Raw genomic sequence first — 17,695 nt, forward strand, 5'->3', positions numbered from 1 at the left:
GAATGGATAGGAAGGAGGAAGACCGGGGATGGTTGTGAGAATGGTTATGTAGATCGACCGATTGCGGAGAAGTATATTGCGGGGTATTGTTGATGGCGAAATCGACCGTGAGTTGTACAACTTTCCGCCGATGAAGGTAATGATAACATGATCTCCGTTATCTGGTTATGTACAAGTCATGTCAAAATACACATATATATACATATATATATACACCGAAACGCTGCCTCCGAACAGAGCAAACAGAAAGATAGCAATCAATCGTTCTTGTCCCGATCACCAGGTCTCGATGATGATGCATACTCGGTCAAATCAGCTCTTGATCCAGCCCGGGACGGCATTCGCGATTCAGCCATTGACTCCCCTGTGGTTACAGCGTGGAAGGAGAAGTCTAATTCGCCGACTAAGTCTTTGACGAGCCTAGAATAAAATAACCGTATTAGCAAGCTTGACCAGGTTGAACAAGAAAGTTTTTCCCAAAAGCCTACCGCAGTAATCTGTCCATATCACCGACAATGCAGCGGGTCGAGATCTGTAAAACTGCAAACGCCGCGAATCCTGGTTCGGCAATATACCGGAGACTAAGTAGATCACTGTCAAGATCCTGCAGGCGCTTTGCGAAGCTGTATGGACGGGGTGCTTTGAGATATGGCGGCAGAGGTTGTCGGTTCGTAATGCTAGCAGAGAGAAGGCAGAGCAAAGACGTGACCTCGTGAGTCGTCACTTTGGCAGTGTTGATTAACCGCCGGAAATCAACCATCCAGGAGTTATCTGTCTCATCTTCGCCTTCCCCTAGATACACAAGCGTATCAGATGCGTAGCCCAGCAAGCTGAGATAGTTCACAATGCTATATAGATAGGTATTGTTAGTGCCTGAAATGGAAGTGGAATGACATGACGTACTTTTCTACACAAACAATAATCGCATCATACTGCTTCTTAGGGAACCGACCGCCAACCGGGACCTCCCAACGAAGGAAGCCCGAGTATGTCCGTAAACCAGCTAGCATAAGCATCTGCTTTGAGAAAACTTTGTGTCGCGCCTTTTCAAGTTTGCGACCCGCAGAAGTCCTTTTGAGTAGGTATTCGCCCTCGTCACCACGCATGCGACCGGAGATGGTCTCGTGGATAATAGAGTAGTAGTTTGCCAAAAGATACAACGATGCCCCTAGACTTTGACGTAGGACTGAGTGCTCAGAGATTGGATATGGGAAGAACGTCCAAATGAACGCGACAGCGATTCCGCCCGCAACAACAGCCAGCCGATAAGGCGCCAAGAGGTAGATGGGGTAGAAGAGCTGTCCATTAGATGTCGCGACTGCCTCACCGACTCGGCGAACTTGGAGCTCATAACCGATGATCATGCTTACAGTGATGATGCTGATGATCCCGACAGCTCGGAAGCGGAACATCTTGATGGGGATATAGGAGGCCATGGAGATGAAGATAAACATGAAAACGATAATTCCCGGTGTCCTTTCAGCTGGGATATACCACATCAGAAGACTTGCCACCATTGCAAGGAATGTACCCAGAATTCGCAACACGAAACTGAAAATGCTCTGTCCTGAAGTGGGGGACATGCTGAGATTGATCATGATCATGGCCCACACCAATCTTTGTGCAGTGAAGAAGGTCTGTGTCTGGCGTAGAAACGCGATGATCGCAATAGTCATGGTGGCACAGGCGACACGAAAGCCGTAAGTCGACTCGAACGAGCGCAAAAACCACGGGATGACCCGAACTTTGTCCCCCATCCTTTCAAAGAAAGTAGTAGGTGGGAGATGCTCGGGGTCTTTGCGAAGTTTATACGCCTCGCCAAGCTGAAGAATGTTGTTTTGTGTATGGATATCACCCATATTATCATCATCGTGATCCTCCGCGCTCAAGAAGGACTTGATCCACTTCCACAATCGCTTACTGCCAGGAATGACGAGTCGAGTCTTCAATAGCTTCCCTTTGGCCTCAACATGATCGGCATAACGAACAAAGTCGAGCACGGTTTGACCAGTCGAGTACAGCAATTGTTCCATCTGAGTTTATGTTAGTTTCAAATATACTGAGTATCTGGTAGAAGAAGGCTTACATAGAGAAATAGATAGAGCTGGCGTCGGCTTCGCTCTTTTTGCGTAGCGGAGGTATCCAAAAAATCGGAGTTCAACATTTCAGGAGAAGTAGGATGATCAAAAAAGTCGGGCGGGAGCGTGACACCCTTCTCCTCAGCCCATGTCCGCAAAGCGAGGCGCTTTGCGCTTTTAAATTCTCTAAGTTTCTCTTCATAATGCTCCACAAATGCCTTTTCTCCAGGGGCAGAGTTTGCGGCTGTGGCCTCCACATCGTTGCCTTCCTCCATTGAATTGTCATTTGAAGTTTTCGCTTTAGCTGTGCGTTTGGGTGGCTTGGTTAGCCTAAAAACATAAGACGTATGTAGTAACCCCTCATCAATAGTTTGAATCATCACCGCGAATGGATCGTGTACCGCCCTCATGATATCATTCCACTCGTGCACAACGCGCTGTCGAATATCCTCTGGGACCACGGGCTCGTTTAGATCAATGGGTTGGTTCCATCTGTTATAGTCTGACAGTCGCTGGAAGATATCCACCACGAAGCTCAACCCCACAACCGGGATCATAATCTGGCGAAGATGACGGAAGATGGCCTGAATATCGTCCGGTCCCAGTTTTCCTAATGCGATCTCACGCTTCGCAAATGTCAGATCACCATGGAGTTTGGCATGGATGTCTGTGATCTGTCGGATGGCACCACGGATGGCTTCTGCCTCGGGACTGTAGATCTTTCCCTTCTTGCCAAACTTCTCACGGCCTTCATCGTAGGTCTCCGTGCGACCAAACATGTCGTCTCTTTCCAGTGATTGAAAATATAGAGCATGGGCATTCAAGGCTGAGCGAAGCCCACCAATGTAGCTCGCCATTTGTTTGAAGACGACCTGACGTGAAGTCATGGGAAGGATGAATAGTGACGTTGCTGTTGCAATGCCGAGACCACTAAGGAATGCGGCAAGCAATTGCTTCACCATAGTAAACGCAGCTGTCATGCTCTGCATTTGCGCAGCGTATACTGAAGAAACATTGGCGAAGATTGCGTAAATAATCACGGGAAATTGCAGCTGCGGGTATTTAGCGCGGAAGGTGTGAACCATCCAGATTTGAAAGAACAGCCAAATACCACTGACAGCAGATGCGGAGGAATTGTATTTATCAGTAGGGTCAATGGCGGTGTGTTGGCGTGCCCTGACACTGGAGAACATTGTCAACAGAGCGAAAGATGCTGCTATGCAGACAGCCAAAATGTCAAAGATGATCATCTGGATAAACTTTGCGCGAGGCATGATCGCAAAGCCTAAGATAGAGACAACGGGTACGAGATAGCCCAAGGTCTTGTACTCGTGTGCAACAACATTAGATTGGCAGCTGGAGCAAGGGTCAGCCTCATTCTGATAGACCAGGCATTTACAAGGTGAGTAACTCACATGGAAATGGCTATAGTGGGTGCAAGACCGCCCCTATCGTAACTGTTAGGGATATTTTACTGTTCCGCATTGGAAGTTTGGTCCTGAACTCACTTCATCATCAAGAGAACGGTGGGTCTGTCCAAGCCCAATTTCTGCCATGTCTTTTTGACGGAGCCGAAGAGCGATGTTTTCTCCTTGCTAGAGTTATCTTCTGTATCCTGGCGCGATGGTGATGAACCGAAGGATGAGCCCGATTGATGAGATCGAACTTGCGCCATATTGACTGGGGTCACACAGTGATGCGCCTTGGCTCAGCCACAAAAGATCAGATTCTTCAGGAACGCGATTCCAACGACATCACTCACGTGATCTTTCAATGATCTGGAGATAAGAATGTAACAAATTTAGAGAAACCTGAATAATATGCAAGGGCAAAGAATTTCAAGGAGTCGGATTGAAGTCCCGATCGTGGACGTTTGCAGTACACCCCGCCCTCGGTGATTGGCTACCCATATATGGGGAAAGATGTACTCCGCATATAAAATTGGTGCCTTGTTGTTCAGGCCAACTACCCATTGACATGATGGGCTCAATAGAATTCCTATATTTGATGACCTTTCGAGCATTTAAACTACGCTGCTAGCTTATGAAATCTCCTAGTAATATTTCCATTGAATAATACGCTCAATGAGACAAAATTACTCTGAAACGAGACAATCAGATAGGTTATAACACCGGCTATTCCATGGTAAGCAACTGGTTGGTGTAGTATTTATCAAATGTCATGTTCCTGATGAATGACACAAGCTATAATGCTGCTAACTACATCTATTCATGCATGCGAAGGTGGGTTAGGCAGATTTGCCAGATTTGGCAGTTCTTGCTTTAGTTGTTTTGTTTCCACTCTTACGAGTAGTTGAGGAAGGAACGAAGAAAAATATCAAAAGGCGATGAGATAGACATGCAAGAAAAATCGAGTAAGAATGTCAACGGAATTTCTGAAAACTTGAACGGATTACTTTGAGGGGGACAGCCTGGACGATGTATACTACGAAGATACTACGAAGCTAGTCATATGGCCATAACGGGTATTTCATTTCATCAGAATATATAATATACATAAAACCGTCTGCATATAGTGATAAAGCGCGAAAAATTAATTGATATATTACTGGAGGTAGAGAGCACATACTGCCTGGTTCACCTGAAAGATAGAGGACTGGCATGGAATTGGCTAAGAAAATCTCCTAAAAAAAGGCAATTAGACAATGTGTCATTTGAGGGAGAGGTCTATACGGCTCTAGATCTTTGATTTCACCCTTATAGAGCCAAAGTCCTGTATAAAGCGGTACACAAGACATGAAGAAATACAGCAACCTAGGTCTAGGTGATGAATATACATAAGTACATAGTAGTACCTAGGTAGTCCCGAACAACTTATTAATATGGGATCAAGGCCGGTGGGTAAGCCATCCATGAGTAGTTGGAAGTACAATTGAAGGTCTATTATACGCCGACGTCCTTCCTGTTAGGGTTATGTTACGTTCTCCGACCTTCCGATTTTCGTACATTTCAAGGCTAATAGTGTTCTAAAGTATACACTACAGTCTGTCTCCGCAATTGATTTCCAACATAAGTTTCTGGCAAAATATGGATATAATTGAATCAATAATGGTGGCCCAAATGGGAGTTGTCCTTTGCCTATGGCTTCTAATGTACAGGCAGCAGCAGCCCGACAATTCTATCGACACAATTGCTTCACTCCGACCATTTCAGATACTCCGATTTATTTGTTAATTCTCGCTTCTGATACTCCGTAGCGTTGCGATGGGTGTAAACAAACACATGCTTCACAAACAAGAACTGTTCCCGGAAAGATGATATAAAGAGGTCACGAATTCGAGATCATAATTCAAACTTATTCCCCAACTTCACCCTTCTCTCACTGGACACAAAGACCAAGAAGAAGACTTCACAAAATGAATCCCAACGTAATCTTCGCGCGCAAGGCCATCGCTATGATCGTATTGCTCTTCATGGGGTTGGCCGTTGGTGCTCCCATGGATTCTAACGAAGCCATCACTTCCCATGATCCCAGCAAGTAAGCAACAGGACTCTGACATGCCAATCCTTTTCGTTTGTCTTCCTATTTGCACATCGACCATCTATTAAGGCCCATGCTAACTCTGATCCCAAGTCCCAGCCAGGGGAACAACACTTACAGTCCCATCGTGGGCCAGGCCTATGGCGGTGATCTAACCTGGTATGAAACCGGGCTGGGAGCATGCGGCTGGTACAATAACGGGGGAGACTACGTCTGTGCCGTGTCTCGTATTGTCTTTGACCATGCGAATGTCGATGGCAACCCAAACCACAATCCCCTTTGTGGTCGACGGATCCACATCCAGCGAGGTGGCAACGGCATAGATGTCACTCTCGTGGATCGTTGTGAGGGATGTGCAGAGTTTGACATCGATGTTACCCGTAGTGTTTTCCAACAACTCGGTAACCTCGATGAGGGCCGGGTGCACACTGAGTGGTGGTGGATCTAGATGGAGGCATGATTTGGTAATCCTCCCTCACCAGGTTATTGAATGTGAGGTGGTCGCTGGAGGCTGGCTGGTGGATACAAACAGGAGAAGGCAGGGCGAAAGTTTGGACAGTCATTTCATGCAAGAATCTAAGGTCTGATGCATTTAGTATTCGGGCCAGGATGAATCAACTTGTTCTTTCCATGACCGTAGTCCTCCGCGAATATCACCAATGAATCTCTTCCCATTCTTGTCTAGTCCTAGCTCTTTCATTTTCTTGACAACAATCTGCGAGTCGTTCCCTAGACGGCAGACGACATAAATGGGATTCGTAGACTCTGACGAAGCAACCTCGGATGGTAACCAAGAGGGTAGTTGTGCAGCTTGTTGCCCATCATCGGCCTTCTGTAACCCAGCAGAATGACCCGACGAAAGGATGTTTGAGATAGGGATGTTGATGCTGTTCTCCAGGCTGCAGATTCCAAACTGAGTTTCGTCTCGGACGTCAATTATCGTATGGGGTTGTGACGACTCGGACGTGACATTTGTATGTCTCTGGTCATATTCTCGAGCAGAGATACGTTCCTCCGGACCGAGTAATGAGGGCAAATTTGTGGATCCACAAAAGAAGACATAGTCCATTGAGCCTGATTTGATTGTGTCCAGTGTAACAGTTGCCTCAGCAGAGCATACAGCACAATTAGCCCGGCGCGAACGAAGACGGATTGTGCGGACTAGTGGCGACGAGTAGGCAGAAAAGATATGCAGAGATGGGGGATCCCGTGGACGAGCTGTGGCCACATCTGAATCTCCATCAATCCCAGGTGCAGTGATGACCTTGATCGCCTCTAGGGCTTGCAAGACGCCCATGGTCCCAACGACCGGCCCCAGAATACCCCCGTCCGCACAACTGACCACACTATCAGCCGGTGGTGGCTTCGGGAACACACAGCGATAGCAAGGCCCTCCAGTCTTGTCGCCCGGAGCTCGGGGCGGGTTGTTCAACACCATCAGCTGGCCCTCGGTCCGCAGGGCGGACGCAGAGACCAATGGCTTTCCTAGAAGCACTGCAGTATCCGAGATCAGATAACGACTTGCCGGATTATCGGTGCAATCGAGAATGATATCATAATCCTGGAAGATTGTGGGCGCTTCCTCGGGCGTAAGGTGTGTGCGATGCGCAATGTATGTGGGATGCGGATTCAGTCTATGTCATAAGTAATCGTCAGCGCCCAACTCGGTACTCCTATCCTGATCCACTCACTCTCGCAAAGACTCGATTGCACTGTCCACCTTGTACTTCCCCACATTCTTCGTTCGGTGTAGCACTTGGCGATGGAGATTCGATACCTCGACTGTATCCCCATCGATGAGCCCAATAGTGCCAACGCCAGCACCGGCAAGATACTGCGCAGCTGGACACCCCAGTCCTCCGGCTCCAACAAGCAAAACTTTTGCCGATCGGAGTTTCAGTTGACCTGTGGATTCAGAACCAAACGCGATCAGTCCCACTGCTCAAGGGGGAACCATTTCCCAACTTTTGCCAAAACGAAGCCGTGGCTCACCTTTTAGGCCAACCTGTGAAACAATCATCTGGCGTCCATATCGCTTATATTCTTCCTGAATCAACGGCCATCTTTTTCCTTCGCCATTGTGATCCTCGTGTTGGATTTCCTGAATCGTTGCGGTCTCCGATTGCGCCGCTTGTTCAGCGTTTGCAAGGTCGCGTTTCAGCCCTGCAAGCTGTGTTTCCGTGGCGATAATCTGGGCGCGCAAAGAAGCGCAAATTTCCTCGGGAGATCCCATTTAGATTGTCGTCGACGCGTGCAGGAAAGAAAAATTGACGCGTGAGGGGGAAATCTCGAAGTTCCCCGCGGTATTTATTGTGGGGCCCGGCGATGAGGTATACGAGCTTAGATTGTATTCCAACGTCAAAATCCCTGTCAAATGCTGATATAGATTGTTCATCTTCATCAATGGATATATAATGTAACATCATTGGATCCATGTATGTCTCTATGATCCAATTCACTATTTGTGCTCCGTAGTCTCCGTAGTCTCCGTAGTCTCAGCATGCTCTTCATGCATAATTTGAGTCTTTTGCAAAGTGTGTTCCACATCAGCGCGTCTCTGTTCCTCATCAACAGCGCCGAAAACGAGATCCATCTCCTCCAGAGTCAGGCCCTTGGTCTCTTTGAAGAATACGATGACAAAGATACACATGGCAGAGCAGAAAATGCCAAACATGAGGAAAGTCCTCCAGCCAATCTTATTGATAGCACGAGGGGTGATCTCAGTGATAACAAAGTTGAATAGCCATTGTGTGGCGGCACCGAAACCAACACCGTAAGCCCGAAGATGAGTTGGGAAGATCTGTCGGAACAAGGCATGTTAGCGACTACAATGCGTAGGGATATATATTAGAATGAATAACATACCTCGCCAAGATACACCCAGGGAACCGGCCCCCATGATGCTGAGTATCCGATGACATATAGATAAATCATCGCAACCATAGCGATGGAAGCCGATGAGACGGATGTGGAATTCTTAACTGGGGGGTGGGTAGCCAAGACTGATCCAATGATGAACATCATGCTAGCCATCCAAGCAGCACCACCAATCAAACTCTTCTTTCTACCCCAGCGATCTATACCGATGATCAGGAACACAGCTGTTGCAACAACCTTGACTGTTCCGTAGATACCAGTGGCAAACAGTGAGGTGTTTGTCGCACTCAATCCGACCTGTAATTGTGGAAAAGTTAGCATCTCCCGAGTTCAGAGGATGTGCAATGATGTTATAATATAGAATCACTGTGGTGTACTCACACTTGCAAATATCTGAGGAGCATAGTATCCAATGCTGTTTGTTCCGGAAAACTGCTGCCAGAACATCAGCAGGAAGGCCAGGAAGAATCGGTATCGATTGCTTGGCTTCAGGCATTCCCTCCACGTCAGACCCTCAGTGGCTTGCGCTTCTTCGTGGATAGCAGCTGAGATCTCAGCCAACTCGAGTTGAACAGCCTCGCTGGTCTCAGACTCATTGCGAATATAAGCAAGGGACTTGAGTGCGTCATCCTGGCGTCCCTTCGACAGTAGCCAACGAGGAGACTCTTTGAGGAAGAATAGACCGATGAACATCAGACCACCCGGGATAAGCTGGATGGCAACAGGGATACGCCATTGGGTTGTACCCTCGGGGATATGACGCGCAACACCATAGTTCAGCCAGTAGGCGAAAGTACTACCAATAACCAGGAACTCTTGAAAGAGACCGGCAATACGGCCACGGTTTGCCGGAGGGCAGTTCTCACTGACAAAGACGGGGGTGATACTGGACATACCACCAATACCAAAACCGGCGATGACACGTCCGCCATAGATCATGCCAATCTCATGGTGAGCTGCAACTTGGACCGCGGCTCCAACCAGGAAGATCAGGGCAAAGATCATCAGTGAGTATCTGCGACCTATTCTGTCATTTATATAAGCAGCAAAGATTGCCCCGAAGAAACATCCTGCTGTGAGTAGTGACACTACATTGGAAGCGACATAGGCGTTTTTCGCGTCACTGAATCCGGATGAGTCAACAGGGAGACCGAAGTCCTTTTTGAAACTCGAAAGAGCCAGGACTGAGCCCATAACACCCGTGTCATAACCTAGGAAAAGTATGCGTCAGTAACATACTATGCCTAGGTTGACCAAATCAACTAACCAAAGAGCAAGGAGCCCAGGTAGGCCACCGAGGTCAGGATGTAGACCCGATAGTTCTTGAAGTTGACGAAACCCATCTTGAATAAGAGTGGAATGTTTTCCCAGTCAATATATAAACAGGACGAGGATAGGGAAGAATTAAACCTAGAAGAAGGCTGCCGTAACAGGAAAAGATGGAAAAGAAATGGAAAAGAGTCATGGACGTCGGATGACGCTGGATTTATACTAAATCTAGAGATAACCGGGAACAATGACAAGCGATGATAGAAGCATTCTAAGCAATCAAGTGGCTTGTTTGTCGTCTCGGCATACTGATAGCCCATCAAGAGCTGCTGGGCTAGATAGTCTGGGGTGCGGGTGTGGAACCTGGGGAACGCCTTGGGGAAATTGATGGCAGGGAATACGGTGATCCCACTGGACAGGAATCTTGCCTGAAAGCTTTTCCATCCACTCAGGAATGGTCTGGGGTCTGGGTAAAGGCTTGATGTATTTTTAGTGGAGAAAGAAGACTTAGGCCGGTATAGACAGGATGGCATTTGGAGCCGTGACGGCTATGAAAGTGCGGGGATCGGTGATTGATGATCGGTTTATATCCACGTCTTTTTCTTGATTCTCCACAGGATCGACTTATATAGTGATCATAAGATCTGGGGCCCGCTATATCTAATGTGGACTGATTTTGTCATGTTTTATGTATTGCTAGTATCTACTAATGTCTCGATTATCGAATAGTTGCAACTACAAATTCTAGAAATTTACCCTCAAATGCCGTCGGTGATTGGCCTCATTTGCCGATGACAGAGTAAGCTTTGATTTCTAAACATCTACAACGGACAAACGACCTCGGGAGGGTCGGAGAAGTTAATTATCTAAGCCAGTCTGACTATAGGCAAGCGTTCACGCCACATCCTATAGCTATTGGTTGGACACTCATTGAACCAAGAATCGATTTTATTACCAGGTGCCGAGCTACTGTAGCAAACCTTTTCACTTGTGCAAACCATAAAGCGCCTTTAATTCGCCCACGTTATGGTGGCGAGCGCATTAATATCTGCCGCTAGGACACTAGGGAAGTATGATTGTTGAAAAGTCATGTTATATGATTCCGAGTACAGGAGCTAGTGGGCGAAAAGAATATAGATTTGTTTGGTAATAACAATATGATCAGGTATGCAGCCTTCCGATTATATCTCGGAGGTGTGCAAATCCCATCGGTCATGGAAAGAAAAATGACAGCGAAACAAAAAGAAAGTCAAAATTAAGGCAAAAGGATACCGAGAACTTTCGTTGAAGATATCTTGAGAAAAGCCATCCCTACACGTTGACGTGTGATTGGTATCCAAACGTAGTATTCAATACACCGGTGGTAGCTCAGTTGTTTCATAGATCTCGCCATTCCGGTAATCATGAACCTCCAGAAGCACCTGAATCACAAAGTCCGAATTATCCCGGTCTGAAAATACCCCATGTAGTATCTTCCACTGGGATCGGAAAGCATTAATCTGATAATAGCAGTTATCTGTCTCCACCCGATACGACAAGATCAGGTCATCCAAGTTCAATCCATACCCACCACAAGACATCATATGTCGAATGATGTCCCGGAATGAAGCACCTGTCCTGCATAATCGGGGATCTTGTGTCATCATCTGATCTGTTCGGGGTAGCACTTTCCCGTCGTGGGCGATACCCGTGAGAACGTGGCACAAATTTATGCTCTTGCGTAAGTTTCGGTCCCTGTCCCAGTTTACCTTCACCTGAATTGGAGGAAGAGACTGGGTCCTTTTCTCTACGGATAATGAGGAGCATTGTTGAGCGAGCCCAAGGTGATTGGGTCTTGGGATTGTCTCTGTCGGCATCTTGCTATCGTATATGATAGCCTGGTTTTTCGAAGAGACGAAAAAGCCCAGGGCCTTTTCCCAAGACTTCATATAGGGAATCCATGAAACATAACCCAAGATTGCCCAGCAGCGATCAAGCCGCTCGTTTAGGTCGTTCCTCCACGATGTAAGTTGGGGACGCGGGTGGCTAACATTATCTAGCGGGATATCGAGGTCCAACATCGCGCTTAGTTCACCGCGATATCTTCGTGTCAGGTGAAAATTATGCATATCACTGGACATGGTGTACTCCTCTATATCCTTAGACATCCGTATCAGATACCATGCCATGATATGTATAGTTCTCAATGAAGCATGGTCCTCTGACTCTCGGGGGCGTTGCGGCCAAATTTCGTGAGGATTCTCGATGCAGGATAATTCTTTACCATCCTGGATGAGATGATTTATCTCAACTTTTAGTGAGACAGTCTGCTTATGTGGTGCCTTGATCCAGGTCTTGATGACAGGCCAGGACAAAGCGAAATGTCTGAGGTCGTGTTTGTGCTCTAGACCAAGATACATGGCAAGCTCTGCCTCATCACGAGAGTCACGTAGAAAGTTCTTGAAGTTGCCCTGGTCATCGAACGTGCGATCAAGATAATCGGCCGTACTTGTCTCACTAGCCCACGGTGACTTTTCCCTCCGAAATTAGCCGTTGTAAAATGGGGACAGTTTCGATGTTTTCTCACCGCACCATGAGGCTTCCCGGAGACCTGTTGATATTGAGACAAAATCTTCTTAGGGGACGTTTTGCCATGATCTAGGGAATGATCATTTTCCTGCTTCCTGGGGTAAATTTGAGGAATGCTGGCAGTCGCAAATCGTCTTACCTTGATTGAGTCGATCCCGACTGACTGCCTCTGGGGGAGTTTCCTATCCCTGGACTATTAAGTCATGAATTAATGGAACAATCTCAAAAAAAAAAAAAAAAACAGGCGATCTTTAGAGAACAAACCTTCTTAGAAGTTGGATCTTGAGAGGGCGAATCGGGCCGTTTTCTCTTGCCCTTGTCATCGCTTGAACGAACACTAGACGATGGGCCTGCCTCTGAGCTCATAATTCCCCTTTAACAATCAGGAGCAATGGGACAAATAAACGGTGAATTGTTCCAGAAAGTCTTTAGAAGAGGATAATATTTTAGTGTATATGAGGAATGTCCCTGAGAAGGTGAGAAGAATAATTGGCCGACACTATGAGAGGCAAAAAGCTGGTTTTGTACAAGGTGCAGGTGTACACAGGAACCGGAGAAACCATACTTGTTTCTCATATAATCTCACGTAGTTTTGTTAATTACGTGGTCTTTTTGGAATAACACTTCCGTTTTTCAATTCTTTTCTTTGTTGCGATTAGCCAAGTCATAGAATATATCGCTCTCGCGTGAGAGGCGGCATTGACAGACTAACTATAGCCCTATATTACTCTTCCTTCCGTTTGCACAGGACAAGTCCGGATCTCTACAGCATCTGGTATCTAATGAACGTAAAATATCTTTTTTTTCAGCCATCTAACACGCCTCTCACTAGATAAGTCAATTCAAAATAAAGAGCCCCGCCACAGAACGCGACGAGTATATGATATTGCGCACAGAGATCACAAAAGTAATTCAGTTGAAACTACCTAAGGCCACAACCTTCCCCTTGTGCAAACACTTCCTTCAGATTTTGAGCCCAAGACAGGAAATGGCGCATAGTATTGCACAGAGTAGCGGAATATATATGAACCAGACAAATCCAACATTTGGAGCCACTAATTGAATAGTAGGATGTATGACTATACCACCCACATTACCAGCTAGCTGCAGACAGAGCCTTGTTAGAATGACCACGATGTTGATCAAAGACATGCCGATGGTTGAATCAGCAGACTTCAATGGGATATTTATATCGAAAGTTTAGATACTGTTGCACTGGGACGATTGCTGCCTGCAGATACTTTGCCGGTCATCTTTTTACCTTTTTGTGGTGGCTTTTCTCGTTTCTTTCTCTTTGGCATATTCTTTGTGGCAAGTTACGCAGTTTTCTCTGGCTTCACGGCACTAAAGTGAGTACGCAGTTTGAGAATGCTGAGGCGGGGAAACCATAGTGTGTTTGGACCCTGGGAGTTTCCTTACCATAATGTATCGCTATTTTCGTTCTCCAAAAAGCTACGACCTTCAGATTTTCCAATTTAGCAACAAATTGGATGGTTCAGAGCAAATACTAGTCCAGAATAATTCCTTCAGATGAGACTCGTTGGCCACAAAGGCAATGAAGACGCGCATCTCAGAGGTCAGCAATCTAAACCAAGGTATTATTGATTACTATTGATCCTTAACATTAATTAGATCATATTCTTCCCACTTGGACATCGGTCATACCATGCTCTTACAGTTGAAGTGCCAATACGCATTCATCGCCAATGGCCAGACAAATACACGAAGTCGAATCCCAGCGCGCAAACACAAACACAAACACAAACACAGACACAAAATACCACTGGCTCTGAGCAGCCAGACTCACCAGCCTTTAAGACACAGATCTAGGCCATAGCGAGGTCATCCGCATCTAATGGTACTATGTGTGTCCAGAGCCCAGAGCCTCGAATGAACTAATCCTGTGTTGTCTCATAGGACTCCTTTTCGGCCTTCCGCCTCAGCATTCGTCGGTACGCGAAGAGTGCCATGATTCCGACCACAACGAGGAAGACGATGCAAAAAACAAGCACTACGCCTCGGTTTCTGTTTGCCCAGTTGCCCGTCTTTTTCCTTGCGACAATCGAATGGAGAGACATCGATACGAAGTTGGTGTGATGGAGTATTTTGATCGGCGCCATGCTATCGGAACGTGTATTTTCACTGGAAACTGTGTCGTTGTAGTGATATCAACTGGGGACTCGACTATACGGATCAAATTTCAGCAACCGTTCAGACCCCGTCATATCAGAACTGCATCAACCAAATGCCACTCGTCGCCATTGACCAAGGTGCGCTCCTGATGAAACCAACGATAGAGAGGAATGTTTCAATGGCTTGAGGGAAAATACGTACTGGCAAGGGCAATCTCAGATCACAATGGGATCCAGTCTGGCTGATTGCGCTCGAAGCTCAACGACTACTCCTGTAAACGGTGGTGACCTTGTTGGGGGAATTTTGAGACAGATTATCGGGCTTGCCAGAGTGGGCTTCGTTCATCAGGGGAACCTCCGGCACGCGACGGACAGGAAACATTGCCAATCGATGATGCCAACTGCCCTGGTACCTTGCATTGTGCCTAGTTGACCTCCAAGCTGAGGCAGGCTACTGGTTTGATTGGATCCCTAACAATTCTCTACCGTGGCTATTCTATTTGGAAAGCTACTGATACCAAGAGTGAAGCTCCGTAGAGCTCCGCAGAGCTCCAATGTCAACGCACGAGATATACCCATACTGAGCTGTAATATCGACCTATGCTTTGACCACACGCTATTTACACGGCTTGCCCACGCAATATGTCTGGGCTCAAATATGTTTATTGAAATATCTCAATGTGGCAGAAAGAAAGCTACCCACAAAAGAATAAGTCTGGACACCCGTCCCGGTACCGCTGCGTCACCTATCAATCATGTTTTAGCTCAGCTCGTCGCATGCCTGGTGACAACCCGATTCGTGACTAGGAGTTTGTCGAGAATGGGGGCCACAGTTTATCAGAAATATGTATACCCAGTAAACGTTCGACCTTGCAGTTGACTTCAATATAGTCCTTTAGATCCATGATGATCGAATGTATCGTTTCCAGCAATGGCTTTGTGCGCATCATACCTTGGAAACTGTGCTTTGACGTCATATCTAGTAGCAAGAAGTAGTAAACAAACTTGTTCAACTTACTAAACAACTTTCAAATTCGACCATTCTCCTTTTGTTAATCGCCGAAGAAATTGCGGAACCTACGCACAGTCACATGTTGCTGCTGATTCACACGTCCACATACAACGGTCTATTTAATGTAGTGCCTGGGGCGTCCAAGTCTTCGCTTTAACCGAAGAGGAAAAAGAACCCCTCTCACATCCACAAATACTAGAGTACGATTTCAATTTTGTCTCGCAGTTATCATGAACCCTGCAATGTCATATCCGCTGGCCGGTATTACAACAAATCAAATATTTTCTAGAAGTAGCCAGTAGACGGTCACTATAGGGCCCATTAGTAGGATCCTTCAAGGGGTCATTTTGGGTTATAATAATGACTCCAAAGAGGAGTATTCTAGATGTAAAGTGGAAATTAGGCTATACCCCTGTCAGCAAGCCACCAAGCATGCTCGCCCCGCAACTCTTGGCAGCCCCTGTTTTTCTCTACTCAATCTTGCCCTGACCTGTGAAAGACGAAAGAAAGAGACCAACAGACACCTCATGCTCTACCATACAGATATTATCGTTCATCTATCTTCATCTTCCTCCACAATACAGCAGACAATCTGATGGTTTACAGTTTAAATTTTTCGAACGTTAATCACCTCGTATTCGGCCCATAGGGCACCAATCACCATTCCCGACGGACAAGATACCTGCAAGCCGAGACTTTGACTTACACTTTTCGCAACATCTCTACAGAAGTAGCTAAATTATTCGGATTTAGACTATGATTTTGAGAGGGTCGATACGAAGTATTCTTGCACGACTGCTGCACCCCGTATTCTCCAAAATGGCCCGCCTACAACCACCAGCTGGCAGATGTTGAGTTGCATGGTACATACAGCCCATGCATTGAAGATTATTAGCATATCCTGGAATTGAATCGGTGTTGGGCTCTGACAATGCGATGAAGCAGTTTGATTCTCCTACAGCCCTCACGACTAATCAATAATGGAGCGATCTCCCATCCTTGAGATGCGCTAGAGGTCGTGTTAATCTGCTTCTGAATTAGCTCTTTCGTCTTCACCCGTCTATTGCCCCACCGGGTATAGATCGACTACTGCACTCATCTTAAAGTCTGAAACGAGGGGCTTTGACTGGCCCCGGGCACAGGCTAGCACACCCCCACTACGAACGAGGCTCATTTCAATACGAGGTGTATTCTCTTCAAATTTGAACAAGTGATCAGGGTGCTTCCGCCCTGTATATTGCTAACATGTTTCCCTCTCGCATGTTTTACAGCTGAGAATCTAGTCCTAACGCGCTCTTCCTTTCCTTGGATTCATTTTTCAAGAGACGCAGGTTGCCATGATGTTACCATTATACGCACTTTTCCTAATACCTCTGGTAGATGCATGGACGTTCCGCACCACCAACGCAACTGGTGCTACTGAAATTTCCCGCGGTGAAGAGGAACAACAGTGCACAAATGCTACCATCGGTAACGGAAAGCTTTTTACTTGGGATCCTGAGGGATCCAAGCTATGTGTCTCAATATACCGCGACACCGACTGTGATTCAAGAGCGGGATATTCGTGCACGCTGTGGAGGAAGAATGCCAGTGACGAGTTTTTGGCTTTCGATGTTCTACTTGAGGGCGAGATTGAGGCCAAACACAAGACCTCTACGCTTGCTGTAACATCGACGTCTACATCTGCAACGGAATCCACACCCACATCCACATCCACATCAACATCAAAATCCTCTTCCTCATCTACATCTACACCCGCCTCCACATCTGCATCCACCTCTTCAACTGTATCCCCGGCATCCGCATCCGCAACCCCCACCGAGTCCACCGCAGTCTCTGTGGGAAATGCCAACAATTCCTCCCTGTCCGGGGGTGCTATTGCAGGGATTGTGGTTGGCGTAGTAGCAGCAGTCGCCATTGTCGTTGCCTTCATTTTTGTCTTCCTCAGAAAAAAGAACAAGAAGAATACCGCTGTTTCTAATCAGCATGGTGGTTACGGGCCCCTTGAGGTAGATGCTACTGGGTCTTCGAGAAGCGGTACTATGGTCGCAGAGAATGCATCAAACCCAATTGTGGAGAAGGAAGCAGACTCTGTACACCCATTCAGATCTTCGCCTCGATCTCACGTTGTTGAATTGATTGGTGATGGAGGGAGTGCCGAGCTGGGCAGCCACCAAATCAGTGAGATGGATGGGACCAGCGCTAACCGGACTTTTAATTAATTCTAAATTTTCCTACGTGAATATGTTGATTTCTGT

The 17,695-nt window shown here is 46.7% G+C and overlaps 6 protein-coding genes across 6 annotated transcripts; 2 read left to right on the plus strand and 4 right to left on the minus strand.

The window, feature by feature from the left end:
• Positions 1–257: 257 nt before the first annotated feature.
• Positions 258–3,753, minus strand: N7479_010331 (uncharacterized protein; the record flags this gene model as incomplete). The annotated part of the gene is made up of 6 exons (XM_057258022.1): positions 258–420; positions 489–848; positions 904–2,033; positions 2,087–3,434; positions 3,494–3,526; positions 3,587–3,753. 6 exons carry the CDS (start codon positions 3,751–3,753, stop codon positions 258–260), a joined length of 3,201 nt encoding a protein of 1,066 aa, XP_057105480.1.
• Positions 3,754–5,454: 1,701 nt separating this feature from the next.
• N7479_010332 (RlpA-like double-psi beta-barrel domain-containing protein) lies at positions 5,455–6,027 on the plus strand (the record flags this gene model as incomplete). Its single annotated transcript, XM_057258023.1, has 2 exons — positions 5,455–5,576; positions 5,673–6,027. 2 exons carry the CDS (start codon positions 5,455–5,457, stop codon positions 6,025–6,027), a joined length of 477 nt encoding a protein of 158 aa, XP_057105481.1.
• Positions 6,028–6,171: 144 nt separating this feature from the next.
• Positions 6,172–7,812, minus strand: N7479_010333 (HesA/MoeB/ThiF family protein; the record flags this gene model as incomplete). Its single annotated transcript, XM_057258024.1, has 3 exons — positions 6,172–7,213; positions 7,271–7,484; positions 7,572–7,812. 3 exons carry the CDS (start codon positions 7,810–7,812, stop codon positions 6,172–6,174), a joined length of 1,497 nt encoding a protein of 498 aa, XP_057105482.1.
• A 225-nt stretch (positions 7,813–8,037) lies between these two features.
• N7479_010334 (sugar porter family MFS transporter) lies at positions 8,038–9,799 on the minus strand (the record flags this gene model as incomplete). Its single annotated transcript, XM_057258025.1, has 4 exons — positions 8,038–8,379; positions 8,445–8,753; positions 8,838–9,667; positions 9,724–9,799. 4 exons carry the CDS (start codon positions 9,797–9,799, stop codon positions 8,038–8,040), a joined length of 1,557 nt encoding a protein of 518 aa, XP_057105483.1.
• A 1,275-nt stretch (positions 9,800–11,074) lies between these two features.
• N7479_010335 (uncharacterized protein) lies at positions 11,075–12,659 on the minus strand (the record flags this gene model as incomplete). Its single annotated transcript, XM_057258026.1, has 3 exons — positions 11,075–12,235; positions 12,292–12,486; positions 12,558–12,659. 3 exons carry the CDS (start codon positions 12,657–12,659, stop codon positions 11,075–11,077), a joined length of 1,458 nt encoding a protein of 485 aa, XP_057105484.1.
• Positions 12,660–16,774: 4,115 nt separating this feature from the next.
• Positions 16,775–17,659, plus strand: N7479_010336 (uncharacterized protein; the record flags this gene model as incomplete). Its single annotated transcript, XM_057258027.1, has 1 exon — positions 16,775–17,659. One exon carries the CDS (start codon positions 16,775–16,777, stop codon positions 17,657–17,659), a length of 885 nt encoding a protein of 294 aa, XP_057105485.1.
• Between the last annotated feature and the right edge of the window lie 36 nt (positions 17,660–17,695).

This window comes from Penicillium vulpinum (genome assembly GCF_028829585.1).
Source record: "Penicillium vulpinum strain IBT 29486 chromosome Unknown utg000004l_segment0_segment0, whole genome shotgun sequence".
NCBI classification, from domain to species: Eukaryota; Fungi; Ascomycota; class Eurotiomycetes; order Eurotiales; family Aspergillaceae; genus Penicillium; species Penicillium vulpinum.